We start from the raw sequence: 13855 nt of genomic DNA, 5'->3' as shown, positions 1-13855 counted from the left end.
TTTTAACGTTTCCACACATATCATTATGCACCTTAGATGGTGAGGTCCTTGAGGTAAAAGCTATAAGTTAGATTTTTAATATACAAATCTGTTTAACTTTCCAGCACCAGTTGATTAAAAAAAATCTGCCACAGAACCCCATTAAGGGGATTTTCTTTTGAAGATTACCCCTTACTTAAAGGGTACCTCTCATCAAATAAACTTTTGATATATTTTAGATTAATGAATGTTGAATAACTTTCCAATAGCATGTTAATGAAAAATGTGCTTCTTTCTATTGTATTTTTCCCGATCCGTCCTGTCAGCAAGCATTTCTGACTCATGCTGGAGTCCTAAACACTCAGAGCTGCCAGCCTGCTTTGTTCACAGCCAAACAGGCTGTGAACAAAGCAGGCTGGCAGCTCTGAGTGTTCTCCTTTGTGAACAAAGCAGACTGGCAGATCGTAGTGTTTAGGACTCCAGCATGAGACTGAAATGCTTGCTGCCAGGACTGGTAGGGAGACCCCTAGTGGTCATTTCTTCAAAGTGGAAAATTAAATAGAAAGAAGCATATTTTTTAATAACATGCAATTGTGAAGTTATTCTGCATACATTAATCTATGAATCTATAATATATCAAAAGTTTTTTTGATGAGAGGTACCCTTTAAAGGAAAACTGTCACTAAACTCTCCCCGCTCTAACCAGAGGTACTGGCTGGTAGTGCAGGGGATGCTTGATCAATATGCTGCCTACCATGCTCGGATCCGCCCCGCCATTCACCCATTATCTTCATTATTCTTGATATGCAAATGATTTTCTAACTGGCACGGGTGGGGTCGCAAGACTCCATCTGGCTCTGTGACATCAGCACCGCTCGTCCGCAGCACCGCCTGGCTTATGTAGACCTGGCTTATGTAGATTCATCCCCTCCGCTTCTCCCTCTCCTCCCCGCTCTGAACAGGACTCCAATGCACATGTGCCACTTCCTGTGTACACCCTGAAGCGGTCTCAGCGCAGTGGCAGATGGAGCCTTGTAACCCCACCTATGCCAGTTAGAAGATCATTTGCATATCAAAAATAATGAAGATAACAGGCGAGCAGCTTGACAGTTCTGAGCATGGTAGATAGCATATTGATAGGCGTCCCATGCTCTACCAGACAGTACCTCTGGTAGTGCGAGGGGGAGTTTAGTGACATTTTTTCTTTAAATAGGCACTGTCAGATACAAAAACTTTTTATGTGTTGTACATTTGGCAAAGCATGAACCTTTCTAATATACTTCATAAGAAAATGTTATACCCTTTTTATATAAATCATGGCTTATAAAATCATGGCTTTGTCCAAGCTGAAGCACAGGCATGGACAAAGTCCAGTAAGGGTGGGCTAGCACTCCTCCTGCGCTCTCTCCTGTCTGATAGGACAGGAGAGAGCACAGAGGAGTACTATCAGACAGGAGAGAGCACAGAGGAGTACTATCAGACAGGAGAGAGCACAGAGGAGTGCTATCAGACAGGAGAGAGCACAGTGGAGTACTATCAGACAGGAGAGAGCACAGAGGAGTACTATCAGACAGGAGAGAGCACAAAGAAGTATTATCAGACAGGAGAGAGCACAGAGGAGTTCTAGCCCACCCCCACTTACTGGACTTTGTCCATGCCTGTGCTTCAGCTTGAGCAAAGCCATGATTTTATAAGCCATGATTTCTATAAAAAAAGACATTTTCTTTTGAAGTTTATTAGAAAAGTTAAAGTTGTTCTCCGGTGCTTACACATCTTTTCCCCTATCCAAAGGATAGGGGATAAGATGCCTGATCGCGGGAGTCCCGCCCCTGGGACCACCCGGGATAATGCACGCGGCACCCCGTTTGTAATCAGTCCCCGGAGCGTGTTCGCTCCGGGACTGATTACAGGCGACCACCGGGCCGGCGGCGTGTGACGTCATGCTCCGACCCTCAATGCAAGCCTATGGGAGGGGGCATGACAGGTATCACGCCCCCTCCCGTAGGCTTGCATTGAGGGGCGGAGGCGTGACGTCTCACGGGGACAGAGGCGTGTCGTCACACACCGCCAGCCCGGTGGTCGCCTGTAATCAGTCCCGGAGCGAACACGCATACAGCATATAAAAAGTTTTTGAATCTGACAGTGCCCACTTAAAAGAAAATTACTTCCTTAAAAGCAATGCATGGTGCAGTAAAATAAAATAAAAAATTGATCACCTTACAGTTCACCCATTGTGGCAATTCCTACAGTGTCTAGGTCCCCACTGATCTCCACTTCCTGGTTACCTTCTTGACACAAGGAAATGACCACTGTGGCCAGTAATTGGCTTGGCTGGTATTTCCTGACAGGGACTAGTAAGTGAAGATCAGTGAGAAGATTGAAATGGCAGCACGGGGTTGGTATGGTTAGTACATCTTACAGTATTTTATATTTCTTTAGCGGGAACCTGCCATCAATTTCATGCTGCCTGAACCAAGGTTCATCAAGGTGGTCCCCAGTTCCTCTTTCCCACCAGCCTTGATTGATAGATCATTCCAATCATAGAGACATGCAGAGATCTATGAATCAAGGCCAGCAAGGCAGAAAGAAGCCTTTGGGTACCACCCCAATGAATCATGGTTCAGGCAGCAATGAAGTGAAAATAGATTTCTTATAATTAAGTCTATCCCCTTTATAATATCCCACTGGACAACCCTTTAAACCATTGTGATCAACTCAGATCACCAGGGAAATGCCTCTTCCCCAATTTGATATCCATGCACACCCTTGGTTTTACTTGATGGACGTGTCTTTTTTTTCAACTGTACTAACCATGTAAATATATAGTACATGATCTTTTTGTATTTACCACAGAGCTGATTTCCATTCTGCCTTATAGAAGGGAATCCTGAGCAGGAGACCCTCCTCTGTGATATCCATATGTACCCGTAACTGATTTACATTGTTCCACCATGTATTTCCTTCATTTCACCATATATAACTAACACATGCAGCCTCTATTATTTTTATTATCCCATATATGTGGATATTTTTTCACTTCTTATCACCTCATATCTTACTTTATTACATGTTCAAAATGTCCCTAAATAGCTCCGAGACATAAGACTAAATATTATGATTAAAATAAAATCTATTTTTTATTGTAAGAGGCATGTGAACCTCACCCGGTTTGTAAGGATCATTAGTCTGTCTGTAGTCATAGCTAGACACGGCCACCCAGTTCTTGCCTGGGAACATGTAAATCAGTGGTGGATGTACCACCACTGCAGCATCTCTGATTGCACAGGGGCCCAGGGCACCAGGGGGCCCAGACTGCTGGCTAGGCCCTAAAATTTCCCCTGCGCTTCATTCAACTGTATGTACGTCTTAAAGACTAGTATGCAGCTGAAAGTTGTGACAAAGCAAAGAGCAATTGACATCATACTCTGTCATTTACTTTTGTGGACCAGAGGCAGCTTTACACTTGCTACAGGAGGCTAGGAGCAGATGGCTCTTGACGTACAGGAGGCCAGGAGAAGATTATGACCTCTGGCCCCAACTTCATTGCACAAGATGACATCACTCATCATGCCTGTGCACTGCATCATGACATGAGAGTGGAGGAGGAGAAAGAAGAAAAAGGGTCTTGCTGCTCTGGGTGGGAGAGGAGAAGAGGTAAGTTAGATTTTTTTTATGTTGGCACAAAGGGGGGCCTGCCTACTTACTGGTGAAGGGGCTGCCTACATACTGGCACAAAGAAGGGTTAATTTTTTTTATTGGGAGCGGGTCCCCCTTACTTACTGGGTTGAGGGGTTAACCATCTACTGGAATAGGAAGTACACCCCTACGTTGATATGTCCAAATTGGGCCTAAAGTGTCAATATTTTGTGTTGCCATCATTATTTCCCAGCATTGCCTTTAGCATCTTGGGCATGGAGTTTACCAGAGCTTCACAGATTGGCACTGGAGTCCTCTTCCATTTATTCATGATGGCATCATGGAGCTATTAAACCTTGCCCTCCTTACTTTAAATTTGAGGATGCCCCACATATAGGATTTAGGTCTGGAGACATGCTTGGCCAAACCATTAATTTTATCCTCAGTTTCTTAAGCAAGGCAGTGGTAGGAGGGGGTTTGGAATTGTTATCATGTTGCGGCCCAGTCTCTGAAGGGAGGGGATCATGCTCTGCTTCAGTATGTCACAGTACACGTTTGAATTTATAGTTCTCTCAATGTACTGTAGCTCCCCAGTGCCAGCAGGACTCATGCAGGCCCAGACCATGACTCCAACCACAATGCTTGACTGTAGGCCAGACACACTTGTCTCTGTACTCCTCACTTGGTTGCCACCACACACACTTGACACAATCTGCACACAAAAAAAACTTTGTTTTGGTCTCTTTGGACCACAGGATGTGGTAATCCATGAATCAAGTAAGTTGTGTCCTTAGTCCATTTGTCTTTAGCAAACTGTTTGTGGGCTTTCTTGTGTACCATCTTTACAAAAGGCTTACTTCTGGGATGATAGCCATACAGACCAATTTGATGCAGTGTGCAGAGTATGGTATGAGCACTGAAACACTGAAAGACTGATCCCCACTCATCCCTTCAAACACTGGGTTTGTGCACTCGACCTCTTGGGTCGACCAAGCGAGGGGTGTTCTCAGTGGAACCTGTCCAGTAAAACAGCTGTACGGTCTTGCCCACTGTGCTGAAACTCAGTTTTGGTGTCTTGACAATATTCTACTAGCCTAGTATGTATTTATGTAGAGCAGCAGTTCTGTTTTTCAGATCATCAGACAGTTCTTTGTCATGTTGAACTTCCAGTGACCAGCATTAGAAAGTGAGAGAGCTTGTTACACAAACAAGTCACATGACACTAGGGAGGAAAAATTACTAATTGCGCCCAATTTGGACATTTCCACTTTGGGGTCTACTCACTTTTGTTAGCAAGATAATATACATTACTGGCTGTAGGTTGAGTTATTTTGAGGGGACACAACATTAAACACTATTATACAGGCTGTGCACTTACCACTTCACATTGTGGCAGAGTGTCAAATGAAAAGTCATAATAAAACATTTACACAAATGTAAGGAGTGTGCCCAATTATGTGAGATAATGTAAATGGCCCGTAGAAAAAACTATGGTGAAAAGCTTTCCCTGGTTAAATCCTGTCAAAAGACAAGGGGAACTTCCTCCACCTGGATATAAAAGGTTTAGTCTCCAGAGATGACAAGTCTTCTTTAACATTAGAATTGTGAATCGGTAAAAAAAAGTCTACTTAAGAAAATAAGTTACAGCAAAAACAGTTGAAGGCTTTAACTCCTTAACTACAATGGGCGTAAATGTACATCCCGATGTGTTGGTACCTAACGCATTAGGACGTACATTTATGACATGTACATGACGCAAGCACCAAACCGCTGCTCGCATCATGCATGGCAGGACCCGGCTGCCATCAGCAGCCAGGGACCCGCTGGTAATGGCAGACATCAGTGTTCACTTTGAATGGCCGTACAGATCGCCCACACGCTTCCGCGGGGATCCGATCATCCAGCATGGTGGCTGGAGGTCCCTTTACCTGCTCTGGCCATCATCCCGGGGTCTTCTTCTCTAGTCTGACATCGAGCAGGCCGGACACGAAGAGGGCCGATTATACTGATTAGTGCTATGCCTATGCATAGCACTGTTCAGTATATGCAATCTAATGACTGCTATAAATAGCCCCCTATGGGGACTATAAAAGAGTAAAAAAAAAGGTTCAAAAAATTGTGAAAAAAGCCGCAATAAAAATTCCACTAAAAAAATTTAAATAGACCATTTTTCCTCTTTTATCCCAGAAAGAATAAAAAAATAAATAAACATATTTGGCATCACCGCGTGCGTAAATGTCCGAACTATATAAAACTATATAAAACAATGTTAATTATTCCATATGGTGAACAGCGTAAATGTAAAAAAAAAAGTCTAAAATTGCAGCTTTGTTGTCACATTTTTATTAAATAAAAAATGTATAAAAAAAACTATGAAAAAGTTACATATAAGCAATAGTGGTACTGATAAAACCTACTGATCACGGCCCAAAAATTAGCCCTCATACAGCCCTGTATATGAAAAAGTTAAAAAGTTATAGGTGGCCAAAATAGATTGATTTTAAACATAATAATTCTGTTATAAAAGTTTGAATATTTTTTTAAATCAGTACAGTAGTTGAAAAGCATGTAACCATGGGTATCATTTTAATCATATTGACCCACTGAATAAAGAAAACATGTCATTTTTACCATAAAGTATACATTTTACCATAAACCTTCAAAAAATTTGCTAAATTGCGGTTTTCTTTTCAATTTCCCCACACAAATAATATTCTTTTGGTTGCACCATACATTTTATGAGTGATGTCATTACAAAGTACAATTGGTCACAAAAGACGAGCTCTCATATGGGTCTGTAGATGGAAATATAAAAGAGTTATGATTGTTAGAAGGTGAGGAGGAAAAAACGATAATGCAAAAATAAAACTGACCTGGTCCTTAAAGGGGTATTCCTCCCCTAGACATCTTATCCCCTATCCAAAGGATAGGGGATAAGATGTCAGATCGCCGCGGTCCCGCTGCTGGGGACCCTCGGGATCCCCGCTGCGGCACCACGCTATCATTACAGCACAGAGCGAGTTCGCTCTGCACGTAATGATGGGCGGTACAGGGGCCGAAGCATCGTTACGTCACGGCTCCGCCCCTCGTGATGTCACGGCCCGCCCCTTTCAATACAAGTCTATGGGAGGGGGCGTGGCGGTCATCACGCCCCCTCCCATAGACTTGCATTAAGGGGACGGGCCGTGATGTCACGAGGGGCGGCGCCATGACGTCACGCTGCTCCGTCCCCCGTATCGCCCGTCATTACACACAGAGCGAACTCGCTCTGTGCTGTAATGATAGTGCGGTGCCGCAGCGGGGATCCCGGGGGTCCCCAGCAGCGGGACCGCGGCGATCTGATATCTTATCCCCTATCCTTTGGATAGGGGATAAGATGTCTAGGGGCGGAATACCCCTTTAAGGCCAAAATGGGCTTGGTCCTTAAGGGGTTAAAACAGGCAAAGATACATTCTTAGAACAAGATAATGTTAAAGTATATGTGTAAGTATCCATACCCCTTCCCGTTCTGTTTTTGCCAATCCTACTAACTATGTTTGTAGTTGGACCTGTGAGCATGGTATACATATTATATTGTTACATTGATTTGCTTATAAGGCTGAAAAAAGACATACTCCCATCCGGCTCAGCCTATTACCCTATAATGTATAATTTAGTGATACTTTACAATAGAATCCCTCTGTAAGGTCATCAATAAATATATTAAAAGAATAGGGCCCAGAACAGACCCCTGTAGTACCCACCAGTACCAGTCACCCACTCAGTATATGTACGATTATTAACCACCCTGCTTCCTGTCACTGAGCCACTTAAACACATTCTCCCCCAGCTCAAGTATTCTCATTTTATGTACCAACCTATGTTGCACAGTATTAAATACTTTGGAAAAATCAAGATACAGTATATGATATGGCATGAGGGTGGGCGCGTGCTTAGGTTACATCCCCTCCCCGGTGTGAATACATGTGGTGGTCACAAGCCGACACAGTCAGTGTACATGTCACTCAGTGGCTGGAAGTCCTCTCACGATGATCACCTCCTCAGCAGCATCAGCCTCAGGAAGGCGGCAGGCGGACAGTCTCAGCTGGAAGCCATAAACCTTGTCTGGGAAGGAACAAGGAGTGGTCACGTTGCATAAGACCCCAGTGACTTTTAACAGCCATTCATTTATTTTTAAGTCAGTGGATTTCCTTTAGATTCAGTGTCACAGGATTGTGCCTCCATCTCTATAGCAATGCCGTTACTACCAAAATCCTGAATGAGTCAGTGAGGGCCTTGGTCTTGTACATACACAAATTATAATAGTTTGAGAAATATGTTATGTAAAAGTGACAAGTGTTTAACAGTACCAGTCAACAGAAAGGTCCTATAGAGAAAGGGGACAAAGGCTAGAAAGGTACAAACTGTGCAAGACTAATCTCCCTAGGGAACTGCAAAAAAAAATAAAATAACGACATTGACCTAAGGGTTGTGATAAACAAGGGGAGATGAACACCAGGCAGGCAAAATCAGATACTATAATAGGACATCCATTTAGATCTTTACTATGGTGCCCCCTTTCTTCAATATACGCCACCAGTGTATTGGTAATATATGATACAGTGGTGATCAAAAGTTTGGGCACCCCAGATAAATATTTGTATTAATGTGCATAAAGAAGCCAAGGAAAGATGGAAAAATCTCCAAAAGGCATCAAATTACAGAATAGACATTCTTATAATGTGTCAACAAAAGTTAGATTTTATTTACATCAATTACACTTTCAAAATAACAAAACAAAAAAATGGAGTCTGCAAAAGTTTGGGCACCCTGCATGCATTGCCCCCTTTGCAAAGCTAAGACCTGCCAGTGTCATGGATTGTTCTCAATCATCATCTGGGAAGACCAGGTGATGTCAATCTCAAAGGTTTTAAATTCCCAGACTCATCTGACCTTGCCCCAACAATCAGCACCATGGGTTCTTTTAAGCAGTTGTCTAGAAATCTGAAACTGAAAATAGTTGATGCTCACAAAGCTGGAAAAGGCTATAAGAAGATAGCAAAACATTTTCAGGTGTCAATATCCTCTGTTCGGAATGTAATTAAAAAATGGAAGTCATCAGGAACAGTGGAAGTTAAAGCAAGATCTGGAGGACCAAGAAAAATATCAGACAGAACAGCTAGCAGGATTGTGAGAAAAACAATTCAAAACCCACTGCACAATCCCTCCAGAAAGACCTGGCAGACACTGGAGTTGTGGTACACTATTCCACTATAAAGAGATACAAATATGGTCTTCATGGAAGACTCATCAGAAGAAAACCTCTTCTACGTCCTCATCACAAAAATCAGCATTTGAACTTTGCAAATGAACATATAGACAAGCCTGATGCATTTTGGAAACAAGTTCTGTGGTCCGATGAGGTTAAAATTTAACTTTTTGGCCGGAATGAGCAAAGGTACATTTGGAGAAGAAGGGGAACAGAATTTAATGAAAAGAACCTCTGTCCAACTGTTAAGCATGGGGGTGGATCAATCATGCTTTGGGGTTGTATTGCAGCCAGTGGCACAGGGAACATCTCACGAGTAGAAGGAAAAACGGATTCAATAACATTTCTGCAAATTTTGGATGCTAACTTGATGCCATCTGTGAAAAGCTGAAGTTAAAGAGAGAATGGTTTCTACAGATGGATAAGGATCCTAAACACACCTCAAAATCCATGGTGGATTACATCAAGAGGCGTAAACTGAAGGTTTTGCCATGGCCTTCACAATCTCCTGACCTCAACATAATTGAAAATCTATGGATAGTAGCGCATTATTCACCTACAGTATCATTTGAGATGCATTCTTACACCTCGGCTGAGTCTCTCATTATGCTTGAGTTCAAACTGGTTTGTTTTGTGTCTTATTGTGCTTGTTCGCACTACTATGTAATGTTGTTTATTCTTGAAATTTTTCAATAAAAAGATTGAAACAGAAAATCTATGGATAGACCTTAAAAGAGCAGTGCTTGACAGACAGCCCAGAAGTCTGAAAGAACTGGAAGACTTTTGTAAGGAAGAATGGGCAAAGATACCTCGAACAAGAATTGAAAGACTCTTGGCTGGCTACAAAAAGCGTTTACAAGCTGTGATACTTGCCAAAGGGGACAGTACAAGATATTAACTCTGCAGGGTGCCCAAACTTTTGCAGACGCCATTTTTTTTGCTTTCTGTTATTTTGAAAGTGAAAATGATTGAAATAAAATCTAACTTTTGATGACATATTATAAGAATGTCTAATCTGTAATTTGATGCCTTTTGAAGATCTTTACATCTTTCCTTGGCTTCTTTATGCACATTAATACAAATTTTTACCTTTTGCCAAACTTTTGATCCCCTCTGTAAGTTCATCTTAAGTAAGGTAAGTTGTACTGCAGGCCTATGTCAACTAATAACTAAATCATTGAAATATTATTCATGGTGATGATAGTTATGATAATGATCCAAATTGATTTACATATGTGTGGATATGGAGTAGTTATTTTGTGAAGATCTGTCAACCATATTAGAAAATTAACATGTTCTTGCAATGTCTTCACAGGGGAACTGGATCCATGACATGGTATTGGGAACATATACCATATTATAAACATAGCAGAATGGAGGAAAAATCTGAGAAGTGTTCAGAACCAGATCAGAGTCACCTCATCTGTAGCTACTTAACACTCACCAAAGCCCAAGTGAATGACACTGGATACATAAGCTGTCGCTATAAACATCAAAACAAAAGGAATCTGCGGCTACAGGCTAAAATATATCTGTATGTAAAAGGTGCGTAATAACTTATCCCATGTCTGTTAAGTTTAATACATATACTACAATTGAACATAAATGCATTGAAATAAAGCAAACAACTAGAAACAACAACTTGAATAGTAAATACTCTAACTGTAGATGAGATAAATCTTCCTAAACAAAACAGTCCAACATTATATTAGCGCTCCCATTACTATTCTCAAGCATGAAGAATGTGACTCAGTCTAGAGATAACATTGGCAGGAAAGTAGAGGGTCCCTGCAGCAAATATATCTGTGAGGGGAAAAATGCTCAAAATCCCTAACTACAATTTCCTGTAGTGGTTTCTGTTTCACGGCTCACCCTCACTGTGAAACCAAATGGGACAGGATTTGTCGACAAGTACTTCTCTCCACTTGATCCGTGACCCCTACATTCTGGCAGTGTGACATAAATGTTCAGGCGTTAACGCTGCAGCCTGCCTAATATAAGAGTGACATATTGGGCTATTTGCACCCAATTCATGTCAACACTTTAGAATGAACATAATAAAATAATTTTCCAGGATATTACCAGGACAAGGCTTACAAATTGTAATAACAATTCTACTGCGTCAATCTAGATTCCATGGGTTTAGCTGCACAATGGACCTAACTTTCACCTAAATATATGTGTTACAGGGGAAGATTTTATTACTATATGTGACTCATATACAATCCATAAAAATAGCTTTCTTCTACTCAGTCACTTGCTATCTAGGCTGTATGGATAATGGTCAACTATGTGGAGGCATGAGTGAATTTTTTTGTGTCGAACTGTAGACAGCAAAGAAAGAAAAAAAAAGTGCAAAATAAAACGGCCCGAAGGACGCAGCATGAAGAACAAATAATACATATTTTGTTTGCCATATATATATATATATATATATATATATGAAAGGCAAACAAAATATACCAAAAAATTTCAGGCAAAGGAAGGGCGGGCAAAACAAAGGATGCAGTCAGGAGGCCGGGGAAAGGGAGGAGGCTAGGGCAGGTCATAATCTACTAATACAGATAAACAGAGGCATTAAGAGAAAATAAATCACACACAGCGTACAGTCAAATCCATAGAGTGATTTTTTTTTAACATGCAGTTTTGTATGTCAGTCCCAGAGTATCAGGTCTTCATAGAATTGTGTGAAGAAAAAAGACTATTGCCATATCTAGACATTAGTTCATATTTATGCACCCAATCCCTGTTTAATTCAGAAGTTTGAAATAACTATTCATATAGTTGCATTCATGATATACCTGAACACTTAAGAATTTAGAGTACAAACCCAACCACACTATCTTCTTTCTATTTAGATGATATAAAATAAAGTTGCAACATATCGAGGTTGCGTCAGGATGTCTTATGCTCAAGCCAACTCCATCACGATATGCTGCAACTCTTTTGTTTCAATTGTTTGTTCTGTAGGAATAGGCCTATATAGACATTCTAATCCTTGGTGGCCTCAACAGGTGGCCTTTTCACAATTGTACTATTTTACATCCAGGACTAGAAGAAGACCTCAGAGTAATTGTTCTTGGATACTGGAATGTATGTGTCCCTCTGTTTACTACTTCAGAGCCTTTAGATCCTTTCAAAATTTGGGAAGCTGCGTGCAACCATCAACTTGACAACTTGTCGAATGACACCTTAAGTGGAAAGTTGTCTTTTCAAACTTTCTTTGACAGCTGGGGTTGTTCAACTCTACCTTGATAGACATGGGATCTACAAGCAATATACATGGTGTTTGTCACTCATATGCTGCTATTTTCTTTTTAAAACCTATATGAATTAATAGCAAGCAAATTGCTAAGGAACAATCATTCAAGACACACTTGTGATGTCCTCTGTAATTCATTACCTTTCACTAGCTCAGAAATGTTCTACGTCATTATATTTAGAAGTGGACTCGCTGTTCCTTCCACTTTTTAATATACAGTATAGATATTGTATTATATTATACAAGATAAGCTAAAAGGGACGAGTATTTTCCTCGGGGAGAGGCACCGCTTCCAGAGTAAAACGGAGATTCAAAAAGGCCTTCAGCACTCCGCGGGCTTTCTGAGTAAGAAGTATGCAAAGTAAGTTTCTCATCACACCACCATATAAGGTAGCGTGCCCTCTGATCAGCACTGGCTCTGGTTACAAAGTCTCTGAATCTGATTGGGATTAATGCCAAGTCAGAATTCTCCCCAGAAGGGAAGAGAACCCATCTGCAGACAGCTGTTTTGGGGTGCTTGCCCCTCGTCAGTACAAGATGCATATTCATGGGTACAGCTACTAGTAAAAATGGAAGCAAGGAGAATGAGGTTGCATCAGTGACCCATCCATCTCATAGCTGATAGCAGTCATTATGGCAGTGCTTCCCAACCAGGGTGCCTCCAGCTGTTGCAAAACTACAATTCCCAGCATGCCCAGACAGCCAACGGCTGTCCGGGCATGCTGGGAGTTGTAGTTTTCAAACAGCTGGAGGCACCCTGGTTGGGAAGCACTGTATTATGGAATGGGGTTCCCCTCTAGACCAAGGTATTGGGGCTCATTGTTATTTATTTTGCATTTCAGATATTCTGGGACTATGGAATTATTACAGTATTTATGTAAATCTTAAATGTCAAACAATCCTTGAAACTATAACCACTTATTATTTTATTGTCAAGTGTAAATATATCTCTAATAATTTGATCACATTTTATTGATTGTAACAGAAAAATGTATATTTTTGTCTATAACCATGCGTGAATTACTACTATGAACTTGCAACCTGTGACTTACTTCAATCTCTCTGAAATAGACTTGTTCTTGCACAATAATATTATTACAAATAATAATAATAATAATAATAATAAAAATACAGTGCTGATACAATGCTGATACACACAGGACAGGGATTTGGGCAGAGAAAATAACAGAGGGGGTAACATCAACATAGTGATGAGCTCTTGATTTTTGTTTGTTTCCTCTCATGGTTTCCTTCCAAGAGCTTTGCACAATAGAAGGCATGTATGATTTATTTAAGTTTGTTATTACAAGGTAGGGGCTGCTTCGGACATTGCTGGAGCACGCCGCCTCTGACTTTAAGTTTGTAAGATAATAATCTAAAACTTACAAGACAAACATTATCTCAGATCCAGACTAAAGTCAGACACTTTGGTCATATCAAAGAAGCATAAAAAGCAGACACGGCAAATACAGAAATAAACTGGAGTTAATTAAGTGCATATAAGTTGGTTCATAAAGACATTGGGGGAGATTTATCAAAACCTGTGTAGAGGAAAAGTTGCCCAGTTGCCCATAGCAACCAATCAGCTCACTTCTTTCATTTTTAACAAGGCCTCTGCAAAATGAAAGAAACAATCTGATTGGTTGCTATGGGCAACTGGGAAACTTTGCCTCTACACAGGTTTTGCTAAATCTCCCCTATTGACTGCAAAAAAAGAAAGTTCCAGACTA

General features: G+C 41.0%; 1 protein-coding gene across 2 annotated transcripts in view; it reads left to right on the top strand.

Annotated features, from left to right (window-relative positions):
* LOC130290908 (vascular endothelial growth factor receptor kdr-like) overlaps positions 1-13855 on the top strand; it is a 264735-nt gene that overhangs the window by 57919 nt on the left and 192961 nt on the right. Inside the window, exons 1-2 of one of the 2 annotated variants that reach the window (XM_056539117.1) lie at positions 2276-2383; positions 10179-10408. In XM_056539117.1, coding sequence (XP_056395092.1) covers positions 10192-10408 — 217 coding nt within the window. In that variant the 5' untranslated portion in view covers positions 2276-2383; positions 10179-10191. Of the gene's footprint in view, positions 1-2275; positions 2384-10178; positions 10409-13855 lie in introns of those variants that run through there. The other variant, XM_056539116.1, reaches the window with a different exon arrangement.

This window comes from Hyla sarda, chromosome 9 (genome assembly GCF_029499605.1).
Source record: "Hyla sarda isolate aHylSar1 chromosome 9, aHylSar1.hap1, whole genome shotgun sequence".
NCBI lineage: Eukaryota > Metazoa > Chordata > Amphibia > Anura > Hylidae > Hyla > Hyla sarda.
The sequence above is the reverse complement of the archived record's forward strand: the minus strand, read 5'-3'. Positions and strand labels throughout refer to the sequence as shown.